Here is a 26,450-nt window from a genome sequence, read left to right on the forward strand (position 1 = left end):
CTTTATATACTACCAACTAGGTTACATATTAGGACTGGATCACTTGTTGGGTAGTTGCTTCATTTTACTGGACCACTTGTTGGGTAGTTGCTTCATTTTACTATGGACTGGGCTTGAGCCTTTACACTCCCCCTCAAGATGGGAGTGGGGTGATTTCACCACTCTCATCTTGGATAAGAGCTTCTGATGTTGACTAACCGGAAGAGGCTTGGTGAGTATGTCTGCAACCTGCCTGTAAGATGGAACATATGAAGGAGAAATGATACCTTGTGACACTTTCTCTCGGATGAAGTGACAGTCAAGTTTAATATGTTTGGTTCTCTCATGGTATACAGGATTTGCAGCAATAGATAGAGCAGCTTGGCTGTCACATTTCCATGCTGCCGAGTCACAATTCCTGAGTCCAAGCTCTTTGAGCAATGACATGAGCCAGGTGACTTCATAGGTAGTCATTGCCATGGCCATGTACTCTGCCTCAGCTGATGAACGAGCTACTACACTTTGTTTCTTGGATTTCCAGGAGAGGGGCGAGGAGCCTAGCAAGATGCAAAAACCAGTGGTGGATCTCCTGGTGTAAGGACATGAGCCCCAATCAGAGTCACAATATGCAGTTAGCTTGGCACTGTTAGAATTAACAAGTAGGATACCCTGTCCAGGTACTGTCTTGAGATATCTAAGTACCTTCCTGGCTACCTGCCAATGATCTGAAGTGGGACTTTGCATAAACTGACTCAGTAATTGAACTGAGAAAGAGATGTCACGCCTAGTGATGGTAAGATAGATTAACTTACCCACAAGTCTCCTATACATCGCAGGGTTTGGCAATGGAGTTCCTTTGGTCGGTTCCAATTTGATGTGGGAATCCAGTGGAATCTTCAATGCCCTTTCCTTGTTTATGCCAAATTCAGATAGCATGTCTGTGGTGTACTTTTTCTGTGAGATGAATATCCCCTTAAGTGTATGGGCTATTTCTAAGCCCAAAAAACAAGATAGTTTGCCAAGGTCTTTCATATGAAATTTGTTGTTCAGAATAGTTTTCAAATTCCTGACTTCTGCTGGATCATTGCCAGCAATAACAAGGTCATCCACATAGATCAATACAGTGGTGATATGATCCCCGTGTAGCTTGATAAAGAGTGAAGGATCAGCCTTAGATTGTGTGTATCCTGAGGCAAGCACGGTAGAGGAGAGTTTGGCAAACCACTATCTAGGAGCTTGTTTGAGCCCATAAAGTGACTTCTTCAGTTTGCAAACCAAGGGACCATTGTACTTAGGCAAGGGTGAATGACTCACAGAAATTCTGTCACCAGTTTTATAGTATCCTTTTGGGAGTTGCATATAGACTTCTTCTTGAAAGTCACCATGGAGAAAAGCATTTGACACATCCATTTGATGTGTGTGCCACCCATGCATAGCTGCCATTGCCAGCAAAGCCCTAACTGTTGTTATTTTTGCCACTGGGGCAAAAGTTTCTTTGTAGTCTAAGCCTTCTCTTTGCCTAAAACCTTGAATCACCAACCTTGCCTTATATCTCTCCAAGCTGGTATGGGCCTCATGATCTTGTTGATATCATAAGTTGAGAAAGGAAAGATATCTTTATGAAATGTGACATCTCTGGTCACAAACCTCTTCTTGGATACCAACTCTTGGACAATATAACCCTTCTGATGGGGAGGATTGTAACATTCCGTTTGATGTCTATGAGTGTCTTGATATTGGATTTTGTAGTGGATGATATATTATGGAGCTAGCAGCGTTAGTGGATGGTAGTTGGTAGTGTATGGAGTTAGTGTCGGGAGAGTTTATGATGTAGTTGATACGACATCGTGAGCGATGTGTGGAGGTAGGAATAGTTGGTGGAGTTTGTGTTAAGAGTTCATGATTTCATGTTTTATAAGTTGAGGTTTTGTTTTGAGTTCTTAGTAGCTTTGTTGCGTCTTGACCGAGTTAGTATGTTTGTTTTTATGTATGGGTTGAACTTCGGGGACGAAATTCTTTTTAAGGAGGGAAGACTGTAATACTACGGTTTTATGAGTCTCTGGGTACTCTATCGAGTGCACCTTGGTACTCGATCGAGTACCCCTTACTCGATCGAGTAGCCCTGGTAATTTTTATATACGTGTCTCTACTCGATTGAGTAAATTATTTACTCGATCGAGTGGCATGTACTCGATCTAGTGACCCCTGTTTTGGGCCATATGTCTATATTTTGACTTTGTTGCATATCATGTTTAATTCAAAAGTGTTATTTGCTTCTTTATGCATTGTTTTACATGTATGCTGGTCTTGATGCGTAAGTTACCCAATATTATGGTGTAGTGAGTGGCACCTTATGGTGGGTATGAATTCGGTGGGAGGACATGAGTTATATGTGGTTATGAAAGACCTGGCAAAATCAACCCGACCCGGTTGACCCGACCCGAAAAGGATGACCCGAGACCCGAAATCGACCCGAATTGCTGAACCCGAATGACACCCGAATCCCGAAGTGACCCGATCCGACCCGAAAATGACCCGAGTTTTCATGGACCCGTAACAGACCCGACCCAAAATGACCAATCCGAAACCACTCAACCCGAAAATGACCCGACAAAATATAACTTTAATTGACCCTAATAGACTTGAAATGTCTCTCTTCTCTTAATCTTTGACCCGAAAATGGCCTGACCCGAATTAACCTGACCCGCTTGACCCGAAACACACCCGACCAACAAACCCGAAATAGACCCGTAACCCGAAATGAACTGACCCGATCCGAACTAACCCGAAAATTTGAGAGACCCGAAATTACCCGACCCAAACTGGCCCGACCCGAACCCAACCCGGTTGACCCGTTTGCCAGGTCTAGTTGTGATAGATAGAGGAAAAGGAAAAGGAAGATTGGCAAGGCTTAATTGAGGCATAAAGCATGTTTTGTGAGACGAGATGAGTGATATGATTGTGTGTTGAGTAATGTAAAAGTAAGTGAATGTGGGCAAAGGGCGATGTAAGTTTATGGAACGTGAGAATAAAAGAATGAAATGAGAGACGCATATGGTGGTAACTTTGGATGTTTAAGGATTATGAAGGGAGGTAGTTATCACTCGGTTGGTTAAGAATATATGTAATGGAAAAGTCGTTATAGGTAAATGGAAAGTAATGGTGTATTAAGAGTTTAGATTGAGTTATGCAGCGATGTGGATTTGTGGATTGAGATTTAGTTTGGGAATTTGGTTATCAAGAGGTGGAACTGATGTGTGATTTCCTTGGGTAGTTAGCAATATCAAATGAGTTTTGGGTTTGAAAAAAAAAATGGAGTTTACTGACCGTGTAGATTGATTGGTGATAAGTGAGAGTGATAGCATGATAAGAGAAGATCCATGATAAGGAAGAGTGAGATAATATCGATAAGAAATAATGGGATTTGAGTTTTGGAGCAATGAGAAGGTAATCGGAGCACTAAAGAGTTAGGAAGAAGTAATAAGGAGTTTTATGGTTAATTGATTTTGTCGAGTGTAAAAGAAAATAATGAGGGGAGTAAAACTAGGAAAATGTTGACCGGAGTTATGTGATATAGAGGTAAGAAGTCGTCGAGATGTGTGATACCAATCACGAGGATGTTATTTTTTTTGGTAACATGTGAGCATTTTATATAATAATGAATCATTCAAAAGGATATTACTATTCAACACATTTCTAACGCTTTCGAGCAAGACTAAGTACACAAATTACATTGAATTGCTAAAAGACTAAGCCAAGCACAATCTGACTGCTGCACTACAGAATGTACATGATGTACAATTCTAGAATGCAGCTGCTTCTTTAGAGCTGCTACCAGATGCTCAGGTCTGCGATGTTGAAGTGTCAGCCTGCAGTTGTTGCGTTCAATCCACAGCATATAGTAGACAGCCAACCTTACCATTCTGCAAATCTTCCTCTGAAACTTCGAATAATGATTCATAGGGCCATTTATACGAAGACATAGCCACTACTCCATTCCATCTAACACCTGAGAGCTATAAACACAATCCCCAAAGAGATGTTCATGAGTTTCCTCCATGACTTCACAAAGAACACAGCTATTTGACATACAGAAGCCCAGCTGGTAGAGCTTAGCCCGAGTATTTAAGGCCTTCCTCTGAATCAACCAGCCTATAACTGAATGTTTTGGTAAGATCCAAGTATCCCAAACATCTTTATACCAAGGAACAGGGGGGGTGGGTTCCCTGTAACCATTGGTACCCTGCACCAACTGAATAACCACCAGGGGTAGCTATCCAAGAACTGTTCTGAAAACCACCTTCCATCAACCTCTTGACATGGCAAATGTTTCTCCAGTTCCAATTGGAATCAGGAGAAGGTACATAAGTATCCCACTGTGCCGCTTTCAAATATACATGATCAATCCATAGGACCCAAAGTCTATCAGCTTTTGTATGTAACCAATTAACAAGCTTTCCTACGCTTGCAGTATTCCACACCCCAGCATTCTTTATGCCCAGACCACCTTCTTTTTTATTGCAGCAAATGCCTTGCCATGACACCAAAGGTGCTCTGCCATAATCAGATTCCCCACTCCATAAGAAGTTCCTACAAATAGCTTCAATCCTCTTAATAACCCCTTTAGGAATTAGGAAGATGGATGCCCAATAATTATGAAGTGTGTTGAGCACATAATTAATAAGAACAAGCCGTCCTGCATAACTAAGTTTTCTGGCTCCTATACCTCGAATTTTAGCCACAATCTTCTCTAACAGGACATTACAGTCAGATTTAGTAAGCCTACCAGGTTGGATGGGGACACCCAAGTACTTGAAAAAGAGATGACCCTCCTGGAATCCTGAAACCTGAGTAATGTCATACTTCAACTCATCAACTACACCACTGAAAACCACCTCAGACTTGGATGGATTAACTTTAAGACCAGATGCAGCAGAGAAGGTAGCTATAGCTCTCAGAATAAGCATTATAGATTGCACATCCCCTTTACTGAACATAAGCAAATCATCAGCAAATAACAAATGAGTTAACTTCAGGCTCTTGCAAAGGGGGTGATACCTGAAATACCATTGAGTAGTTGCAAAGTTCATAATTCTTGTCAAATACTCCATACACAGACAGAAGAGTAAAGGGGAGATAGGGTCTCCTTGCCTTAAACCCCTTCTACCCTTAAAATAACCAAAGTGGGCACCATTTAAATTGAGTGTGTAAGATGGAGATGAAAGGCAGGCCATAACAAGTAACCTAAAATTCTCAGGAAATCTCAAGGCCACTAACATTTGATCCACAAAAGTCCACTCACTAGAATCATAAGCTTTTTGCAAGTCTAGCTTAAACATACACCTGGGTGAGGCTCTTCCTCTATGATACATCCTTACAAGGTCTTGACATATCAATATATTCTCAAGAATACTCCTACCCTTCACAAAAGCACCCTGGTTCTTACTAATAATATCTGGTAGTACCCTGACCAACCTATTGCACAAAATCTTGGAGATAGCTTTATAAAGAACATTGCAACAAGGGATGGGCCTGAAATGTTTGACAGTAGTTGGTCTCTCAGTCTTAGGAATTAGGGTGATAATGGTAACATTAATTTGTGACAACAACTTCCCAGTAGAGAAGAAATCACAGACAGCAGTACAAACATCACCCCCAATAATCTCCCAGGCATCCCTATAAAATTGACTAGAGTAGCCATCAGGACCAGGTGACTTATTTTTAGGGATGCTGAAGATACAACTCTTCACCTCATCAGGAGTAACAGGCTGAGCCAAGATATTCCAATGCTCCCCCCCCCCCCTCTAACCACATTAACATTAACCTCAGTAGTGGCAATATGAGATTCTAGCAGATCCATATAGTAGTCCAAAAAAGCAGCCTGAATAGAACTCCCCTCAGTACAGACTCTTCCATCCTTATCCTCTATTTGGAATACCTTATTAAGCATCATCCTATTTTTTATGATATGATGAAAATAGGAGGTATTAAGATCCCCTTCCAAAGACCACTGTATCTTAGCCTTCTGAATGAGAAAGCTATCCCTAGCAGCAATAAGTTCCTTTAAGTCATGAGATAAATCCACCTCCTGCTGCACAAGATCAGAGTCACCAGGATTAACAAGTAAGGCTTTCTGAATAGCTTCCAAAGCCAGACTAGCAATGTTGGTGTTATTTTCAATATCAGAAAAGCATTCTCTATTCAATTTTTTCAGAACATATTTAAGAGCTTTGAGTTTTTTGATCACAACAAACATCTTAGTACCCCTATAACCATGAGCCCAAGACACAACCACTGCCTCCTTAAATGTAGGAGCACTACCCCACATATTGAAGTATTTAAAACTCTTCTTCCTCTCAAGCTCAGTATTCTTATCCATAATTGTGCATGGACAATGGTCAAAAAGCCCCTCAGGGTGAAAATGAGCAAGACTAGTACCAAAATTATCCATCCACTTTTGATTACCCATAACTCTATCCAACCTACTATATACTCTGTCACTAGGGCCTTGCTTATTGGACCAAGTAAACAAAGCACCAGTAGCTGGAATATCCTCCATTTCACATATAGACACACAATCCTGAAAGTGTTCCATTTCAGCATCAGAAGTATTCCCACCAAGTCTTTCTACAGGAGATAATACTGTATTAAAATCCCCAAGTCATAACCATGGATCATTGCACTCACCAGCAATCCCCTTAAGAATGTTCCAAAGCTCAACTCTTTTATATAAACCATTAAAGGCATAGATCATTGTAAGCAAGAAAGTTTTCCCATCAGTTTTAGAAGAAACCAACATATGAATGTGTTGGGCACTATAAGAAAGAAACTGAATATCAAATAAATTAGGTTTCCACAAAATCCAAATTCTACCACCCATATGCCAGCTGCACTTAGTGGAGACACTCCAACCATCACAAATAGAAGTATCACGTTTTAAAAAAGTACCAGGTTTAAGCTTTGTTTCAAGCAAGCCAAATAAACCCACCCTATTATTGTGCATAAACCATTTCACCACTCTCTGCTTATTCAGGTCATTTAGACCCCTAACATTCCAAAATCCAATGCTATGCATGGGCACTAGATTGAGGAGGGTCCTTGCCACTTTCCATGACCTGTTCATGTGCAGCAACATTCTGTTTAAGAGCATCCATGAAAGTATAGTTGCTAAATTTACCAGACAATTTCACACCCACCATTCCCTCCTGCCTATTAAGTCTAATAATTTGTTTTACAGGGGTAGACTTAACAACACGAGGATGTTAGTTAATGGTTATATAGGAGTTTCGGGACAACATGATTAGTCTTGAGTTTTGAGGAATTAAGGAAAGTAAGAAGTTGGTAGAATATCTGCATGATATGAGATTTTGGTGGAGAGTTAGATGATGATACAATTAAGGATAGTATTGGGAAGAATATTGAGGTAATTTTGTTGATGGATTTGATGTTCGTTGTTTGGGATGTTAACCAAAGATAGGAAAGAAATCGTGATGTTTAGAGATGAGTGTAAGAGGTTTGATGTCCGGACAGTGGTAGTGTTATGGTTTGTGACTAATGGTTAAGGGTGATGGTATTAGAAAGGTAGCAATTCTAAAGAGGTTGATTTTGTAGAGACCAGATTGATATGTATGGTTGTGAGAGAGTATAAGATGTGGTTATATGAGGCGGTTGTTAGTAGTTGAGTATTAATGGTATGGTTACAATTGGCAGGGGGTGATGGATATGCGAATGGGAAAATATGTTATGAGGGGTATACGAGTTAAGCTCGGGTGAGAGGTAACTTTTATCAGGTGGTAACTTACGTGATCAGGATTGACTAGTTGGATGTGATTATGGGTCTAAGATGTATATAAATGTTTGTGTGAGGTTGTGACCTCACGAGAAGCGGTATGGTGTGATAGTTATAATGTTGTTATCTCGAATGTTACGTAATATATGTTGGATACGGTAACTTAATGGAATGATGACCAAAAGTGATAGTTTGGGTGGTCGACATATGTGGTTATACTTGCATGTGTATGCATGATATATGTTTATTCCGTGAAAAGGTATGGATGGTATGCATGAGATTCTTGTCTGTTATTCCGTATGATATATGGTGTTGTGATCTAGTAAAGCAGTCTTGAGTAAGTTTTTATTGTCCGAGATGTTATATTGAGTCAGTGTTTATGGGATTGTGTATGTTGTGATGTCTATCGGTGTGGTTGTGGTACCTCGGGTGGTGATCCGGGCACGGTACTTAGTGTTGTGATGCGGGTATTTTCGCACTGCGGTGTGGCTGTTGGTGGCGGTGTTGCGATGCCGTCACCGGTTGTGGTGGAGTGGGCGAGATGATTATGATACGAGTTTTCGAAAGTACATACCAGTTAGACATAGATTGTTGTTTTGTTTGTTGCTGTTCCTTGTGAGTTTTGGTTGAACATGTAGATCGTTGTTTTGTTTGTTGATGTTTCTTACCGATTTCGGTTTGGGAATGAGGGTAGAGTATGATATGAAAGAGAGTTGTATATGTTTTCGTTGTTGTCATGGTATAGTGATATTCTCGTTGATGGGACACGATTGTGAGAAGTTATTCTGATAGTTTTGATCTTGTTTTAAAATGAGGCATCGGTAGTCATAGTCATGGCAAGTGATTCGTGGAACATGTGTTGTAATGATCTGAAAACGGCAGGTGGTTCATAATCTTTTGTTCAGATAGTGAGTGCAGGGTATTGGGAATTGGTGTCATGTTAAGTTATGTATGAGTTTTGCGGTAATGAAAGAAAAGAACTTGAGGATCTAGTGTGAGTGTACGTAATAAGTGTGGATCGTGAGTTATGCTTTTGGCGATGGGAGTTTTAGATAGTTCATATAGAGAGGTGTGTCATGTTGCCGTAACATGGAAGAGTAGAAGTTATGGGTTAAGCTAAAGATTTTGAGGTATAGGTTAGGTGGTGTGCCGAATGAATTGAGGGATGAGAAATGTTTAAGTAAGAGAACCTTGGATATATGATTAACGAGTGTTTAGATTATAGGCGGTTATCTATGACATGTGATGGTGATGAGAATAATGAGAAAATATAGCTAAAAATATAGTATTAGTGAGTTACGAGGACGTAACATTTATCTTAAGAGGAGTAGGATGCAATAAAAGAGAGTTTGATGATTGTGCATGTCGTAGTATAATTTGAAGTAGAGTGTTGGTGTAGCATAAAGAATGAAGTTGTATATATTGTGGTTGATGTTGTTAAAAGGCCATGGCCGTGCTTGTAGTAGTGTGATGTTTAGGAGTGTGAGAATATTTCACTAGTGTTGACAGGTGGATGATGAGGTTATGAGTGTGAGTAAACTTCGAGGACGAAGTTCCTTTTAAGGGTGGTAGAATGTAACATTCCGTTTAATGTCTATGAGTGTCTTGATATTGGATTTGGTAGTGGATGATATATTATGGAGCTAGCAGCGTTAGTGGATGGTAGTTGGTAGTGTATGGAGTTAGTGTCGGGAGAGTTTATAATGTAGTTGATACGACATCGTGAGCGATGTGTGGAGGTAGGAATAGTTGGTGGAGTTGGTGTTAAGAGTTCATGATTTCATGTTTTATAAGTTGAGGTTTTGTTTTGAGTTCTTAGTAGCTTTGTTGCGTCTTGACCGAGTTAGTATGTTTGTTTTTATGTATGGGTTGAACTTCGGGGACGAAGTTCTTTTTAAGGAGGGAAGACTGTAATACTACGGTTTTAGGAGTCTCTGGCTACTCTATCAAGTGGGCTTTACTCTGTCGAGTAAGTGTGTTTTGCGTTTTAAAATAGTTTCTGACCTGTTGGGTACTCGATCGAGTAGCCTTGGTACTCGATCGAGTAGGCGGCACTCGATCGAGTACGTCAGTTACTCGATCGAGTAGCCGGTTTACGGGGGGATGATTTGTCGGGTTTTGTTAATAATGTGAATTAATATATAAACACTTCCGTCACTTTCATAATACACTTTTACAAACCTAATTACTTTCAAAAGAGAAATCAATCTATGTACTTCGCATTATAGACAAATCCCGGAGCTTGGAAGATCGGAATTCATCTTTCTTTACATCTTTGTCATCCTTGAGTCGAGGGTAAGATCTACGTACCGAATTTGTTATATTTAATTAAGTCTTGTTAAACCCTAATTTTGGGAATTGGGGATTTGTGTTAGTTTTGTGTGGTTAGTGATATATGTGATGTTATGTTAGGAGGAGGATTCGTAGAGGAGGCTTTTTGATAACAGCTGTTGAGATCGTCTAACTGTATTGCATTCCAGGTAGGGTTTCCCTACTCAGTATTAGTCCCATAATGTGTTGGTGGTGATTTGTGATTGTTGATTGTTATCATACGAGTATTGTGACGGTTGTTGGTTTTGATTGCTGTTTAATAGTTGTGATTGTTTGTATATCGTCTGTGTTCTTCGGGCGCGTCCCTGGGCCGAGTGAAGTCACTTGCGGGAGTGGCTTCACGCCCATTATTCGCCTTCTGTGGAACCCGCCACAGAAGGGATGTGCACATTAATGGATTTGGGTTTATCGCTCGACGGAGATGAGCGGGGATTAGGTGGGAACGGTTGCGGTCCCCCCGGCGGCGTGGAGTGACTGTTGCGATGAGCACTCAGGCGGGGCTACACACTTTAGTGTGTAGTCGATATTGTGGAGTTGGTGATGGAGTTGAGTATATCCGTGACCATTGAGTGTGTTGTTTGTTGTGTTGTTGGATTATATAAATTGTGTGATTATTATCGACCCGTTTAAATGTTTTAAAAGCGTGGTGATCCATTCGGGGTGGTGAGCAGTTATTGAGCAGGTATGATTGATGCACATGGGATAGCTGGGATGAGTCATCACGTGGCAGTTAGAAATCTTCCGCTGTGTCAGACGATGTCTAGTAGCTTTGATAGTTTTATCACTGGACCGTTTGAGTACTTTGTATTTCATTTAACAGTTTTGTTTGAGACATGTAATCAATTAAATTATATTTACTTTTAAAGTACGTTTCTTTATTGTCTTATGATTATCATTGCCTTGGGTAGCCAAGATGGTAGCACTTCCATGCCTTAAGTGGTCCTGGTAAGGCACTTGGAGTATGGGGGTGTTATAAGGATATCCCAAGAAGACACAAGCCACTCCCTTTGGTTGAAATTTGTCTTTCTCCCTTGTTGGATTTTAAGCTATAGCCAAGCAGCCAAAAGCTCTTAGTTGCTTATATTCTGGATGTTTTCCATATATAACTTCATATGGAGTCTTGTTTCTAATGACAACTGATGGTAGTCTGTTAATGAGATAGGCTGCTGTCATCACACAGTCCCCCCAATAGCCAAGTGATAAACCAGCATGAAATCTCAAGGCTCTACTAATCTCCAGGATATGTCTATGCTTTCTTTCCACAAACCCATTTTGCTGGGGTCTGTCAACAATACTTGTTTGGTGTACTATCCCTTTTTCAGTGAAATAAGAAATGCAATATTTGTCATCAAATTCTAATGCATTGTCTGATCTGATTACTTTAATTTTGGTGTTAAACTGAGTGTGAACATATTCATAGAACATCTCAATAGTGGCAAATGCCTCATATTTGTGAGCTAACAGGTAAACCCATGTCCCCCTTGACATTTCATCAACAATTGTCAAAAAATATTTGAACTTTCCTTTATATGCTATTTTATAAGGACCCCAAATATCAATATGGTTAAGGTTAGAGGGTTTTGCAACCATGGTTTTACTCAGAGAATAAGGGTGTTTAGTATATTTGGCCATAGGGCAGGATAAGCACACTTGACTTGTGTGACCTATGGAACAATCAATGTCTGAGATGTGTTTCAGTTTTGACATAGGAGCATGTCTAAGTCTAAGATGCCATAGAGAGTAAGAAGAGCAATTTTTGTTTGCATTAAAGGAAAACTTTGGATTACACATTGTTTGATAAAAAATAAGTAGATTAGAATTAGCAAATTCAGCCTTATGTTTACAATGTTGCAAAGAAAATAAACTTGAACTGGGTTTTCTTGTCTTGAGGACTTCATTTTTGTGTAGCTTGGTCTGGTCTTTGACATTAGAGAGATAGTATAGACCACTGGTTGCTCTTCCTAGAACTCTATTCTCTTAACTAGAACATCCCTGCACACAATAATGTGTGTCACTGAATGTAATAACACAATTATTGTCTTGTGCTAGTTTTTGAACAGATAAAAGATTTTGTTTGAAAACAGGTACATAGAATACATCTTTCAGTATGAGACCATTTTTCAATAACACATCACCTTTGAGGGTCACAAAGGCCCTATCCCCATTGGGTAGGTTTATTTTGAGTCTTTTACTCAAATATTTCACATTCCTTAACAAGGAAACATGAGCAGTGAATAGAGGCTCCTGAGTCAATGATCCACTCATATTTTGCCAAATATGTGTTATAACAGCTAATAGTACCTGCATAATTGCATTCCAATTCTTCATCAGTGTCTCCCCCTATTTTAGAGCCACTACTGCTGGGGACAAGCTTCAAGAGCTCTTCAAGCTGATATGTAGCAGCATTAATGGCAGTTGCTAGATCAGATTGCTCATTGTTAACATTAGCTGCCATCCTCATCTGCCCTCTACCTTGACTGTAATTCTGATGTGATTTGCTGTAACCGAGATAATTGGTGTTCTGCCCTTGGTTACTGTTGGAGGGTCTGTAGCCTCCTTGTGGCCTATAGCCTCCCTGAGGTCCCCCCGAGGTCTATAGCCACCTTGAGGTTTGTAGCCTCCTTGTGAGTAGTACTCCCCCTGAGGTTTATACTCTCCTGAATTATTTCTCATCACATTGTTGTTATGACCTTGCTTCTTTTGTTTAGGGTGTCCATTTGGATAGTCCAAAATTTCCCAACACTGACTGGACTTGTGGTTAGACTTTTGGCAGTACTTACAACTGTTCTCAGCTATCTCCCCCTTGGCAAGAAGAGCCGAGGCCTCCATAGACTTGTTACCTTTAGCATTGCTGGTTTGAGCTTCTTCTTGCAGCAAAATGGACACAGTTGTGTCAACAGTTGGCAAAGGATTCATCAACAGTAGATTGCTTCTAAGATTGACATACTCCAAGTCAAGACCATTGAGAAACTGAAATAACTTCCTTTCCTCAGATTGTTTCTCAACAGCTTCAAAATATTTCTTCATTTCATCAGTAACTTTAGTAATCAATGGATAGTTGTTTAAATTTTCCAATTCATCCCACACTATTTGTAATTCTGTGTAATATTCTTCAATGGGTCTATTGTTTTGAGAGATGTCATAAGTGTCCTTATTCAACTTATACTTTCTGGAACCATTAGCCACTGTGTATCTTCTTCTCAGGGTTTCCCATATTTCAGCAACACTTTGAGTATACATAATGACAAGCTTAATCCTCTCACTGACACTCTGCATAATCCAAGAGATAACTAAACTATTCCCAGCTTCCCAGGCCTCTATCTTTGCCTCATCTTTATGTGGTTTAGACAAGCTACCATCCACATAACCTAACTTTCTCTTAGCAGACAGGGCTAATTCCATCTGTCTTTTCCACATAGGGTAATTACCAGCACCACTCAACTCAGGAGTGATTTTCATAGTACCTTCAGTGGGGTGGTAGAACTGTGGCAGGGGCGGACCCACCTAGTAGCAAGAGGTGGCGGCCGCTACCCCAAACGTAAAAAAAATGGTTTACAAGACGGTTTTTTGCTACCCCAATTATTGTTAAACAGTAGATAAGTAGATATTATTCTAGTAAATCTCCAATAAACATCTTCTGGTTCAGTGGTAAAGGCTTTGGTTTTTCACCAGTTGGCCCGGGTTCGAAGAGTAATTTTTTTTTTTGCTACCCCATATATTAAATCCTGGTTCCGCCCATGAACTGTGGTTCTGTCATATTTGAGGGGATAATAAGTTGACCTTGTGCAGGTTTATCAGTGTTAGACATGGTGTAAGGCAGTAGCAAAGATTATAGAGAACAGGGGAAATACAGAAAACTAGGAAAGGAGCAAGAGCAAGACAAAAGATGCAAACTTTAAGAAGAAAAACAACTAAAGGCAGAAACTTTGATACTCACAATCAATGAACAAGACATCTCATGATTATCACGAGCACAATGGCGCTGATACCATGTAGATTTTGATGCATTGTGCCATGATAATATGGAATGAATGATGTAAATAGTAGATCTAAATTTCAGAGAATACTCGTGTCATGCCCTTTACGGCTGCATAGATTTTCATATATGATTTTTTTGTATATGTCATGAGTACAGGGTTCTGTCCTTTATATACTACCAACTAGGTTACATATTAGGACTGGACCACTTGTTGGGTAGTTGCTTCATTTTACTGGACCACTTGTTGGGTAGTTGCTCCATTTTACTATGGACTGGGCTTGAGCCTTTACAAGGGAAGACGACAAAAACAACACTATTTACCTACTAGACTAAATGAAGCATTTTTAGTCTTAAGAGATTGTACTAAACTCCATCACACATGTAAAAACATATTTCGAGACATGATAACAACTACTGAAAATATTATTATTGTAATGAGTTTTTCTTAAAACGTACCTCTTCATTTAAATCAATAGTTTACACTTAATTTATTTCTCCCTCACAAAATATTTACATTTGCTTTATTTCTCCCTCACAAAATAAAGCAATTGTAAACTATTCACTGCGACAGAGGAAGTACCTAATAATGTTGGCAATGAAGGTAGAAAAATACAAAAGTTCTGAAAAATAAGTATACGCACAAACCGGCTACACCCTAACAAAATATGGGAAAAAAAACACATGAAAGCAACCCTAACAAAATATGGGAAAAAAACACATGAAAACAATCCCGCCGCAACAAACGCAAACAAACAAAAGTGTCCCGTGAATTTCACGTTCATGCCGCAACAAACGCAATCAGACAAAAGTATCCCGTGAATTTCACGGGCAATAGAACTAGTTAAATATTAATAAGGTGTCGGTTTAAATAATATCCTAAAAAATGAAAGTTCTATATATACCGCAAAGTGGCGCGGAATTTATACTAGTTCTAATACTAAAACGGATCAATTATCATCTCACATATGCATTCTATTTTTGTCTTCCTCATCCCACAAGGACATATTTGACCCGTCTCAAGTTTAAAACGGATATATTGTCTTAAATGAAAATTTATCCGTAAAATTTAAGTTTTGTAAAATTGATGTTATCAATTATTCAGCCATATTTGTAGGTTCCTGTTATTTGATATTCTACGATACTAACGAGTATTACTCATCTCATTTTCTATTGGGGCTAGAGTATGTGCTTCAATATACGTACTATGATCTAACAAATGCGCTGCCCGCGATTGAATTCCTTGATTTATGCTTTAACAATGTAACAATGTTTCCGCTGTCACAATGACGATAGCTGATGACCAAGGACCCTTACTGGTTAACATGAGAAAATCTCAACTCTTCCAAGAAAATAGCCCAGAGTCCGTAGAGAGGAGCTGAAGTTCCGAATGTTGATAATCGCAGATCTCAATCGGAAGAACCTCACATTTACCACGCAGGAATTCTAAAAAAATATTAAAGATACATTACCTACAAGTCACAGCAGTTTTACATCTACCATGAAGATGACTGTGTACATAGAACCACTAGCTAGTCGCTAGTGCGTCCTCCATTTGACTTGCTTCAGCAACTATCCTCGTCTTTCTGGGGAGCTGAGAATTGAGTCCCTACTCTTGTTCAGCCCATCAGGCGTGTACATTAACCAACTTCAATTATGCTTCCAAACGATGCACTATATGCCTATATATGATTTCTTCTAAACCGTGCTACTAGGGGAAAATTTCGTTGGGTATGAGTTCAAGCCTGCGGCTTCTGAGATGCAGGAGGCAAAAAGGACTCCCACCAGCCAGATTCGTACTTTTGATACGGCGCCACCCAGTTTTCTGGTTTCTCAAATTCCAGCTTTACAGGATTTGAAGCCAATGCTTCCTCGACGCTGTCAGCTTCATAGCTTTCTAATAATACACGGTCCAATCTCAGTTTCATGTACCTATATAACCACGAGAATTGAATTATGGTTTTCTCAAATAAGCTCATTTTCCAGATTGACAATATAATCGGTAGAAACTAACTGGCGCTAATATTATAGGTTTACATCTATGAAATACAATGAGAAGCACTGAAAGATCATTGACACGGTTGCAGCTGTAAACAAGGTAGATAACGGGGAAATAAGCAAATAGAGGAAGGAAAGCAATCAAGGAGATGTGCCTTACGTGATCCACGGGCGATTTGTTGAAACCAAAGCAACAGCAGGCCTCTTTAATCTTTTGGTGATGTTGGGAAATTTGTCAAGAAACTTAGGTTCAACAACAAGCCAAAAGTCCTGCTCCATCTTACGCTCCTGAAAGAGACGAAGCCGCTCAAACATGAGCTCTTTGAAATGCTCCTCTTCATCAAGCATGAATTTTGCATTGGCTACCACGAAATAGTATCTCTGGGTAGTTTGATCCTGTTTATCGAACAAAGGCAAATCATCAAAACTGAAAACTAAAACCCATACATCAAATCAATCTTGATAGGAAGTACATAAATGTCGTCAGATTAAAAAAACATCTCTCTGAAACCAGAATCTTTTCCAACCAACGCAAGCACACATAGACACAATGAAATGAAAGTCAGGTCAGTGCAAATGGAATGAAAATGCAATAAGTGACAAGGGATTTGAAATTATCATTCGGAAGGAAATTTGCCCTCCAATGTACTTCATTCGTCCCAGTCATCTGTTTAACTTTGATTAAAATACTCATCACAAAGAATTAAGATAACGAGAAAAGGAAAAGCTGACCTTATCAGGGGAGGAGCTAGGGAGGCTGGTATCGGCCGCAACGGCGGAAATTGTGAAAGGAGTGATGGATTGAGAGGATACGGACAGAAATTGAGGATTAATTCTAGAAATGCTGCTGCTGCTGCTGGTTCTAGTGGTGGGAGTAAAGGTAGGTAGCAGGAGTTTGGGAGGATTATGGAAATGAGTAAGCTGAGACGCCATGCATACACTGCTTGCCAACACTACCATCTTATTATCTGCTGCATATACCAAACCAAATCAACTACCAATTTTGGAAGGATAAATTTAATCAGGGATTTATTTAAGTTTAGAATTAAGGTTGATAGAAACAACAACATACCTTGTTTACCCAAATGATGAGCTTTGTTTGTCTTCCTAATAATGCCTCAAATCACAAACTGGGGAAATCTTATCTTTCTCTTCTCTTATCACTTTATCCTTGTGTAATTTGGGGTGCTATCTCACACATCGGAATGACTACCCATTACTTTCTTTGTCTTTAATTGAATAAAAATTACAATTGACTTTTGACACTTACAAGCTTGTTTTTATTGTGTAAATCAGGTGCGTCGACAACAGTGTTTAATCCCCTCACCACGTTACTCTCATAAAGAGGTAAAAACTAAAAAGGTACAACTTGTGAGGACTCAAAGCCGATTTAAGTATGTGATTGTCACAAATAAGACTTGCAGTTTGTCTTGTGATATAAATGGTGAAGATTTTTTTCAATTGGGAACTTGTTAGATGAGTTTCGATTAGCCAAATAATTAACGTTGTAGTAACATATCACTTAGTTCCGATCATATATATATCTTTATTTTGATTATTAAATCGGTGAGAGGGACTAGTGTGAACAATCATGAACCCATGGTTATTCATTCACAACACAACAAAATAATTTAGCAAGAGTTATTATTCATGCATAGTAACTAAACACTTGATTCAATTGCAGCTCGGCTGGAATCACGCCTCAGTTAAAGCTTGGCCAGGCTGGGCACAGAGTTGATCAAGTCAGAATCCGAAATGTGTCGCTACTTTTGCAAAGATACACATACACTGATGTGAATAAAGCCGATAATGATATATATAAATTATAAGCCTTGGTATCCCCAAATTTCATTCAATCTCTGTTAGGCAACAAATTTTCTTGTACAAAAGGTATGAACAAATGAACCACTCATCTCTGAGATACTAACAAAATACTGTAGCAATCTTGCTACTATTTATGCTAAGTCCTAAACCACTCCTATGTAAGACGTTTTCGGATAACCACCTTCAAGAACTCGCTATTAGCCAATGAGATGTCATGGCTTGGACTGGTACTTGAACATCTATACAGAGAACATCATCCTACCACGGATTTCTGCTTTCGCATGTCCTGTAAATGTCGATCAGACCAAGAACATTTACAGACAGGTGACAGACTGACGATAGAAATTAACTTTTGTGCTTCTTAATTTGAGGTGCTATCGAAACAATCAGAAACATTAAGATGGCTAGCGAGCCTACAAATGTATGATTCCACAGCTTCAGCGTCAGGTGATACGAACCCCGGAAGATGAGGGAGGCAGTCGGGGAGATATGGTTCCCTTGATTCATCATGGTGAAAGAGGGTGAGCGCTGCCCGGCAGAATATGAATCTGTGTGCAATTTCACACATTTACATACGCAGTATAAGCAAGTTGGTTATTTAAACACAACTGAATATGAATCTAAGGGTAGAAAATTACCAGCTCTATTCCATTTATATTGTCCCCATTAGACTAGAGAAGATAATTTAAGATTTTGTACAAAAATATCATACTTACAGACCTTACATTCATTTCCATTTTCAAGAGAGTCAACGACTTAAATTTCCTAAGAATCTGCACTGTGATTAAATAAAGCATGATGACCACTAAACTAACTAGCCTGCTTTATATTGTGGATTAGCAATCGTTCAATTCAATTTTTTGACACAATTTTCATTTTCAGTCATCTATAGAAAACCTGTCTTACTATCATGAGGATAAGGCTATGTACATCCGACCCCCTGCCCCTTAATTGCCAGGTTTCCTTGTCATTTGTCAATATACTTAACAAAGAATAGTAAAAGAAGATAGTGAGTCTTATTTTACTATATGAGTAAATAAAAGGGCCAATTATTTTGCGCTAGACCAAAAAGGAAATTGGGACAATATAAATAAGACGAAGGAAGCACCACTAACAGGTAGAATTTAAACTTGACGAGTAAGGAGTATAAAGAATTGATCCATCATAAAATCTCTGTGGAAAATGTTCCCAACATTTTTTTTTCCTTTATGTAAGGGAGCCACAAATCCTGCTTTTGATTCTAAGGAGATATGCACTCAGGTTAGGATTACAGACTCCTCATGAGTTCCCCACCTGGCTGGTTAGTTAACATCTCCAAATGATCAACTTTCTTGGACAAAGCAGTTTCAAAGAAGTTTATGACTACGAACATGGCGCCATTTTACCTCTGTCTAACACACTTCCAACTCCAGTACCACAATTCGAGGTTAGGACACTTAACCTTTCCTAGTCAGGCTTTGAAAGGAAATAGGAAAGGGGAGCTAAAAGGTATTTAGCAGAAGCAGAATAACTACCTCAGAATTATCCGACGGAGAAAATGATCCGCAAGTACTTGTGCCCAAACAATATCAACTTTTGTAGAAGAGCATAGCATCACTTCCCATTTTGCAATGGCATTTGCTATTATGTATTCAGCCTCATCATACACTTCCTGAAAATTCACCAATTTAATCAAACTCTACTCTATAACTACTCAAGTATTAGATGCTCGTAGAACACCTTACCGCATCTCTATCAGACACTGATATGCCAACCATTTGGCAAAACGCTAGCAGCGGAGCTGTCAAGAACAATGTAAATTGACTCCCATGTACACTTTCATCCAAATTACGTGGACTCTTGAATGATGGCCTTGAAGGAGAAAGTAATAATGCACATGGTTCTCCTCTCTCTGCACCATGAATGACCTGCAGATATTATGATAGTGAAACATGAGTTCACAAGACAGTCTTGTAATTTTTAAGGGCAATGATAAATGCCACTACTACTATTACTAATACCGCAAACTGTTAAGTGTAATGGAAATCTTTGATTAAACAGTTTGGCTTAAGTAACTTTGTGGCATTAGGGTTTTGGCAAGTGGAAATATGACAACCCTATTTTAATGCTAAGTATGTCAAAACAGAGTTAGCTTAATTCCACTAGTGGCAAAAAAAAAGGTGAAAAATAGCTATTTGTTATTGTTCTTATGTATAATAATCATCCATATCCCAGAGATATATAGAACTCTAAAAAAGAAATTGGATGCCTAAAGCGCGCTTCCTAGCTTTTGAGTACTTCATATTTTCAGGAAGTTAACATTAGGTATACAAACTTTGTTACAAATAACAATCAAGATAAAAGAAAAATTCTACCAAGTTAAATAGCCTAGTTGATAAGAACAAGTTTAACAAACCTGCCTTGAATGCATGGCTATTATCGCTATCAATAATCAAGAAGAGAGGCCTTCTAGTGAATGGCAATAAATCACCGGGATAAAGGTTATTTGAACCTGAAATACCAAAAGTAAAGATACAAGAGTTAAAGTAGAACAAGTACGCAGATAAGGCAAACTGAGCAGAACATAGCACAAGGGAAACGCATCATGACCAGACTCTAGATGATAAATGGTACACACCTCTGCTCCCATGGGGGCTTAAACACAACGAATTATCATAATAATCACTTAAGTATCCCTTTTTCTTGTCAATATGTGCAAGAAACTCATTCTGTGTACTGGAGGTTGAAAGCGGAATTTTGTTCTTTGAAAATCTTTTGGAGCCACCTGAGCTTTCGGCAATTGAAGACACAGCTGTTCCTGTAAAAAGGAAGACCAGTTCACCATTAAGTACCTGAAAAATACCCAAAAAGTACATAGAAAAAATGACCAAAAGTAGGCAAGTTACCCGAAAATGATGATACATATACAAGCATTATACTTTCAGGGGGAAGCTCCTCACATACTGTTGCAATAACCTACACACAAAGAATAAATATATACGGAGTTTCTCAGATAAAGCATTCAAGAATAAGAATAAAGAGATTCATCATCAATCACTACACTAATTCATAGCAGATGCCCACAAAAATATAAAATGCAACCCTCTAATAATAGCCATGTCAAGTGGTCATCTGATCAAAGATCAATAAAAGGTCAAACCTCAACCTTCAATTGCATAACTAATTAGCAGACAGAAAGAAAGGAAGAAATACAAAGAAAAAGTGTGATGGCTTATATATACTCACAGCAAGCAAGTGTGTCGACTTTGGGCGGTAAAGAACTGCCTTCTTTGGATTTGGAGGCAAAGTTGGATCAGTCATATCAGCAGCTATATTCAGATCAATCATTCCGGATGTAGCAGAGTATTCTTTCAGAGCACCGTTAGTAGGTGGTTCATCTTGGTGTTTTTGGTAAAAGGAACCACTGGGCTCCCACTCTAAACACTGCAGCATTCTGAATGTGTCTAGAGTCAGTTCTGCAAACTTGATCTGGTAAAACCATAAAAGGTGTATGTCGGGTCAGCGCTGCTTGAGAGATTCATTGAAGCCAATACAGAAACCATCAGAAGAGATACAAGTCAAACACTGACCTCGTTCCTGTGATAGCTGGTCAAAACAGCATCATGTAACTTCAAAACTTTTTTTGCATGAAAACGAGCCACGTATGGTAATGAGTCTGGATGAGTGTCAAACATAGCACAATACCGCAATGGTCGACCATTTGGAAATGCCTTGTCAGCATTTACAAAGCGAACAATCTCTTGGACTACTATCTTCCACTCTTTTAAGTTAGATTCCTGAGATGAGAGGTTCAAGTTTCAATGAATATGTATTTAGGCCAGTAGCACCCATAAGCTGGTCAATGTTGTTAAAAAACTTATAAGCAGGAAAACAGATACTCACATGGGGACACAACTTGAAGAGAAGGAAAAAAAAAAAAACACTCCCCAACACTCGTGATGGCTTTTAAGGGAATTGAAAATCTGAATGGAAATGTCGTAATTTGTACTAAATGTTTGAAGTTACAGTTGCCCGATTATTTAATCAATGGCGGAGGGACTTGATATCTAGAAAAAATCAATCTGCATTTTTAAAGCTAAAACATACAGCGAAATTATTCGATGACCCTGAGTGAGCTGTCTGCTTCAGTTACCATCGTGTTTTTTTTTTTTAGTTAGCATTTTATACCTTTTAAGGGAAGAACATGAACAAATACAACCCACCGCAATCCTAAAATTCTTCTGCTACTCCCAAGATTAATAAAGTCTACCTGATTAATGCTAGAAAAGGGGCTGAGCACAGTACTAGAAGCATGTATCACAATTACATTGAACAATGACAAATGAATAAAAAACCAACGCATCAGCTAACACAGTAACACACGATCAATTCTAATCTCAGCTGCAATTTAGACAAAGAGCTAGTTGCAACTTTATCAACCAGCTCGAAAATCACAACCAAACAAGTAAACAACTTACAATGCTCCAAAGCTACGTATCTTTATCACCTCCAGCCTTCAGAAAACTGTACAAATCTACTCGATATGAAAGAAAAGTCTCTCTACTACAACTCTCTGATATCAACCCGCTGACAGTAACTACTAATCAGGATACAGTATTTGGTCAGTACAAGCTAGTCCAACACTCCAATTACAATTACAATACTCTATATTTCAGTAACCAACTGGTCAAACCTAACAATCAAACATCAGTAGACCATACTGTCGTAAAACATCGGAAACTAACTCTCTACTAGTCTTCCAGTGTAGACTACTAAACCATTCAACTAACACAAATATTCAGATTCCCACAGTTAACATTTCAGCATCATTACCATTATCTTAACCTACAAGCTATAAAAAAACTCTCCGTCTTAATCATTTGTATCCCTATGATTAAAATTCCTAAACAATTGCTCAAAAATAATGGACTAAAGTTACAGCATTCACAGAAAACAATAAAATTGCCCCACCCCCACCCCCGTCCCAACTAATCATTTGTTTGTATTTGACTAAAATACCCCTCTCAAATAAATAAAAAATAACAGTAAATAATTGACTGAGACGGAGGAAGTAATAGACGGATTTACCCGAACAAGAGCACTGGTTTCCTTAACAAGAGTCGTAAACCGATCAACAAGAACCGCAACCATACTCCGCTTACTCAAAATCAAAGCCACCAATAAAAACCTGGCATAAAACCTCAACTCCTTATACCTAACCCCAAGATCCGCACCCGCGGATTGGAAATACCTCCGATTAAGCACCGCCTCATTAAACACATACGATTCAAGAAGAAACCTAGCTTCACTAGTCCGCATATACTGTCCAAAATAAAGCTGAGCGATCCGAGAAGCAATATCCCCAATCTCCCACCGCTGTAAACCCGACCCAACAAGCTCAGCCCGGTGTTCCTGCTGGTACCGCCACACTCTCATATACGACTTGAACACTTTCGCCATGTACCGGGTGGTGCCTGGACCGGGTCCGTACGCGGGCAGGTCTCGAACCCGGGCGAACTTCCGGCCTGCTTTTTCGACGAGGGCCCGGAATTGGTGGGTTGGGTCGTGGTCGCCGTTTGTAGACATGGTTGGCCACGTGGCATGTGATTAAGGGAAGGAAGGAGGGAAATGCGGGGATTAAGTAAGGGAGTGGTTGGTTGGGTTGCGTGTGGGTAGTTAGTTGATGCGGTGTTGTTCGTCACTTTGAGCTGTATGTGTGTGTATTATATTTTATTATTTTATTAAATTGAATTGAATTGAATATTTTTGGGGGTTAATATTAATTTCTAATTTAATTGGAAGGAGGAGGAATGTAGAATAATGGTGTAAGGTCAGAGGAGTGAGTAAATTGACAGGAATAAAGGGGAGGGAGTTGACGGAGGGTGGGAAATGGAGGTGAAGTGGAGAAGTGTGAGGGGGAGATAAAAATATTAGGATAATTTGGAGGTATGTGCCGGACTAATCACGTTCTTCCGGACTTCAAAATCGACTCTATTCATGAATCATGCTTTCATTTTCCTACCCGCTTCTTATGTACTTTTTGTCCCTCGCGTTTAGGGTGTGTGTATCAATCCGGTTTGATCTGATCCGGTTTGAATTACGAGTTTGGACTTCTTTTTTAACTAAAAAATGTTTTCCAAGGTTGGATTAGCGACCGAATCTTCGAAAACTTAAGACCTAGGTCCGGGCGGGTTCAGTTTGTTCGTTTTGTTTACCCGGCCATCTGACTTATATTTTGAACAGCTATATACTCACGTGTTCAAAGACTTCATAAAAGTGAGTAATTTTACGGTAAAAACACCCTTTTTGTATTGTTATTTTTAATGATTTTATAAAAAAGGACAGTCTTACCTAGAATTTGTACATAGAAATTGAAGACCCTTTGTACTGTAATAGTTTAAATTTATGAGGATATTGATTATTGGTTAAAAAAGCTAAATATATGTGAAAAAGTGGTTGATACAAATGAAATTCATGTTAAAGAACTTTATATTTAAGTGAACTTACCAAAGAGTAATCTTAATATAGCTAGTCACGTTGTAAGTTCTTTTGATATTGTACCGAAAATGTCTTAAAATAGTGCTTAAGAAAGAGGGATAGTGGACAATAGGTCATTGGTTCAAATCCCTCAACGCTAATATTGTAGTGTCCTTATATGCTTTACGAGGCAAAAAAATGTACTTTCTCCATTTCACTTTTATTGTCATTGTCTTTTTTCTAAATTTAGTAAAAAAAAATTCAAAATAAAAATGGTGACGTTAAAATAGGGAATAACTAGTTTTATTCCCGTGCAAAAAATGCACGGGTCGTAATAGCAGAAGCTATCATTAGGTACATGAATATATAATTGAGCGTGATTAAGCGTTCAATACCGTGACAATATAAAGTCTATATTTGGAGATTTGAATATCAAATTATATTGTTAGAATTATATTAAAGGTATTTGACATGTTAGACCCGTTAAACGTATGTAAAATTGTAAATTGCAACATTTATGTAAATTGTGACATTTTAACTTATATTTTAACATAAGCAATTAAAATATAAATAAGAGATAAAAATAAGAGGAATTAGCTTGAGGAGATAAGGTAATTAAATAGGATAAGAGACATGGCGGGACCCACATGTAAAAAATCACCAACCAATCAAAAGCCAAGAAAAAACTTGACTTTTATACTATGTAGATGTACCATAAAAAAATTGCTTAATTTTTAACTTTTAACAAACAGATAAATCCCCCGAAACTAGATTCTTAATTTTTAACTATATGGAAATTAAAATTGCTAACATAAAAAAATAGTGAAGCAAGTAACAAATGACATAACACTCTTACCTTTCATTCGTGTCCTTTTTATTTGTTTCAAGCAAATGGAATAATATATGGAAAATGAGTTAGCGTTACCGGATATTCAATCTCGACGCCACTCACTCACATGCAATAAATGGGGGACCCTCCAATAATGGATGCACGTGAGAGGGTGACACCCAATCTCGACACCCTATCATTATCCTATAATCCTCTATTTACTAAATGAATAGGTGAAATTAGGAATTTTTCCGCTCAAATCACCTTCAACTACAAATTGGGCTTTAATAGTAAATAGGTTTGATTATTCTCAAATATTAGGATTAAACTTTTGTTTATTCTAGACAAATGTGGGCCTGCTTTATAATTCTTATTTCTCAATATTTGTAGAGAAATATATTACACTTAAATACTTTACACTACCACATATTTTACATATGCTATATCCATGATATATGTCAGTTTGTATGATTACTATATTTTACTCATATTATTATTAGTATCACATTTTAACCATAAATATATTTTAATTATTATATTTAAAAAATTTCTCCAACACAAATATCCTCGATCTCTTATTTGAAAAATACATCGCCGAAATACTAATTAGTGTGATTTTATAAAATACGAAAATCTCCCTAAGATACAACACCAAATCCACAATATTTCTTGAAATTAGTAAATGTAATGATATTTTGATTTTTTGTATGTAAAATTGTCCTCACGTTTTCCCTTTTCTATCTTAATAATTAATAGAACACATCAATATTGTAGACTTTAACAGTAAATTTAAAGTGTAATTATTAATAATGCTCATTTCTTTATATCTTATAATCTAAAATACCGTGCATTTGCACGGTATCTAAAATAGTATACCATTAATTAATTTACAAATAATCAAGTGTTTTGATGAATTATATGGCACGTAAAAGATTAATTAAGATGAGGTTGAGTTGTCATTGGACCTCGAAAGTCAGTGTAATAATCACCTTGATGCTAGAATTCTAGACAAACGGAAGCACGAACTATGAATCTATGATAGAATAAAGAGAGATGAATATGGAAAAACATTAACGACAAACACAAATATATGATTCTCCCATGTAGCACGAATTGCTGATAATTAAAACACGAATTGCTGATAATTAAAACACAACTTGTGAGTTGTGACTTGTGAGCGTATATACAGGAACCAATCCCGGAGTAAGTAGATGTATATGTGCTCACATGCTTTGAATTTGGATTATTATTTAACCTCCCAATTACGG

At 38.3% G+C, this 26,450-nt stretch overlaps 3 protein-coding genes across 4 annotated transcripts; all 3 read right to left on the minus strand.

Moving 5' to 3' along the window:
* Positions 1-12,556: 12,556 nt before the first annotated feature.
* Positions 12,557-13,558, minus strand: LOC141641579 (uncharacterized). Its single transcript, XM_074450236.1, has one exon. The coding sequence runs from the start codon at positions 13,556-13,558 to the stop codon at positions 12,557-12,559; it is 1,002 nt and encodes a 333-aa protein (XP_074306337.1).
* Positions 13,559-15,449: 1,891 nt separating this feature from the next.
* Positions 15,450-17,314, minus strand: LOC141643288 (protein YCF54, chloroplastic). 2 transcript variants are annotated; one of them, XM_074452374.1, is made up of 4 exons: positions 17,146-17,314; positions 16,806-17,041; positions 16,234-16,469; positions 15,450-16,007 (listed from the first exon to the last, which is right to left on the minus strand). In XM_074452374.1, exons 2-4 carry the CDS (start codon positions 17,031-17,033, stop codon positions 15,815-15,817), a joined length of 657 nt encoding a protein of 218 aa, XP_074308475.1. In that variant the 5' UTR covers positions 17,034-17,041; positions 17,146-17,314; the 3' UTR covers positions 15,450-15,814. The 2 variants fall into 2 exon arrangements, with proteins under 2 accessions (XP_074308475.1, XP_074308476.1); XM_074452375.1 differs by having other exon boundaries at positions 16,806-17,044; positions 17,146-17,291.
* A 553-nt stretch (positions 17,315-17,867) lies between these two features.
* LOC141643289 (uncharacterized) lies at positions 17,868-23,873 on the minus strand. Its single transcript, XM_074452376.1, has 9 exons — positions 22,965-23,873; positions 21,467-21,673; positions 21,123-21,365; positions 20,783-20,852; positions 20,515-20,694; positions 20,297-20,388; positions 19,622-19,804; positions 19,412-19,548; positions 17,868-18,445 (listed from the first exon to the last, which is right to left on the minus strand). The coding sequence occupies exons 1-9, from the start codon at positions 23,460-23,462 to the stop codon at positions 18,259-18,261; spliced, it is 1,797 nt and encodes a 598-aa protein (XP_074308477.1). The 5' UTR covers positions 23,463-23,873; the 3' UTR covers positions 17,868-18,258.
* Positions 23,874-26,450: the final 2,577 nt, after the last annotated feature.

Source organism: Silene latifolia, chromosome 2, assembly GCF_048544455.1.
Source record: "Silene latifolia isolate original U9 population chromosome 2, ASM4854445v1, whole genome shotgun sequence".
Taxonomy (NCBI): Eukaryota; Viridiplantae; Streptophyta; class Magnoliopsida; order Caryophyllales; family Caryophyllaceae; genus Silene; species Silene latifolia.

Coding starts and splice junctions, on each gene's coding strand:
- LOC141641579 (XM_074450236.1), bottom strand. CDS start 13,558: ATGAAAATCACTCCTGAGTTGAGTGGTGCTGGTAATTACCCTATGTGG.
- LOC141643288 (XM_074452374.1), bottom strand. CDS start 17,033: ATGGTAGTGTTGGCAAGCAGTGTATGCATGGCGTCTCAGCTTACTCAT. Junction 16,470..16,805: donor CTAGCTCCTCCCCTGATAAG/GTCAGCTTTTCC, acceptor TTCGATAAACAG/GATCAAACTACCCAGAGATA. Junction 16,008..16,233: donor ACAAATCGCCCGTGGATCAC/GTAAGGCACATC, acceptor GTGGTTATATAG/GTACATGAAACTGAGATTGG.
- LOC141643289 (XM_074452376.1), bottom strand. CDS start 23,462: ATGTCTACAAACGGCGACCACGACCCAACCCACCAATTCCGGGCCCTC. Junction 20,389..20,514: donor AAGCCCCCATGGGAGCAGAG/GTGTGTACCATT, acceptor TTGGTATTTCAG/GTTCAAATAACCTTTATCCC. Junction 19,805..20,296: donor ATAATAGCCATGCATTCAAG/GCAGGTTTGTTA, acceptor TAATATCTGCAG/GTCATTCATGGTGCAGAGAG.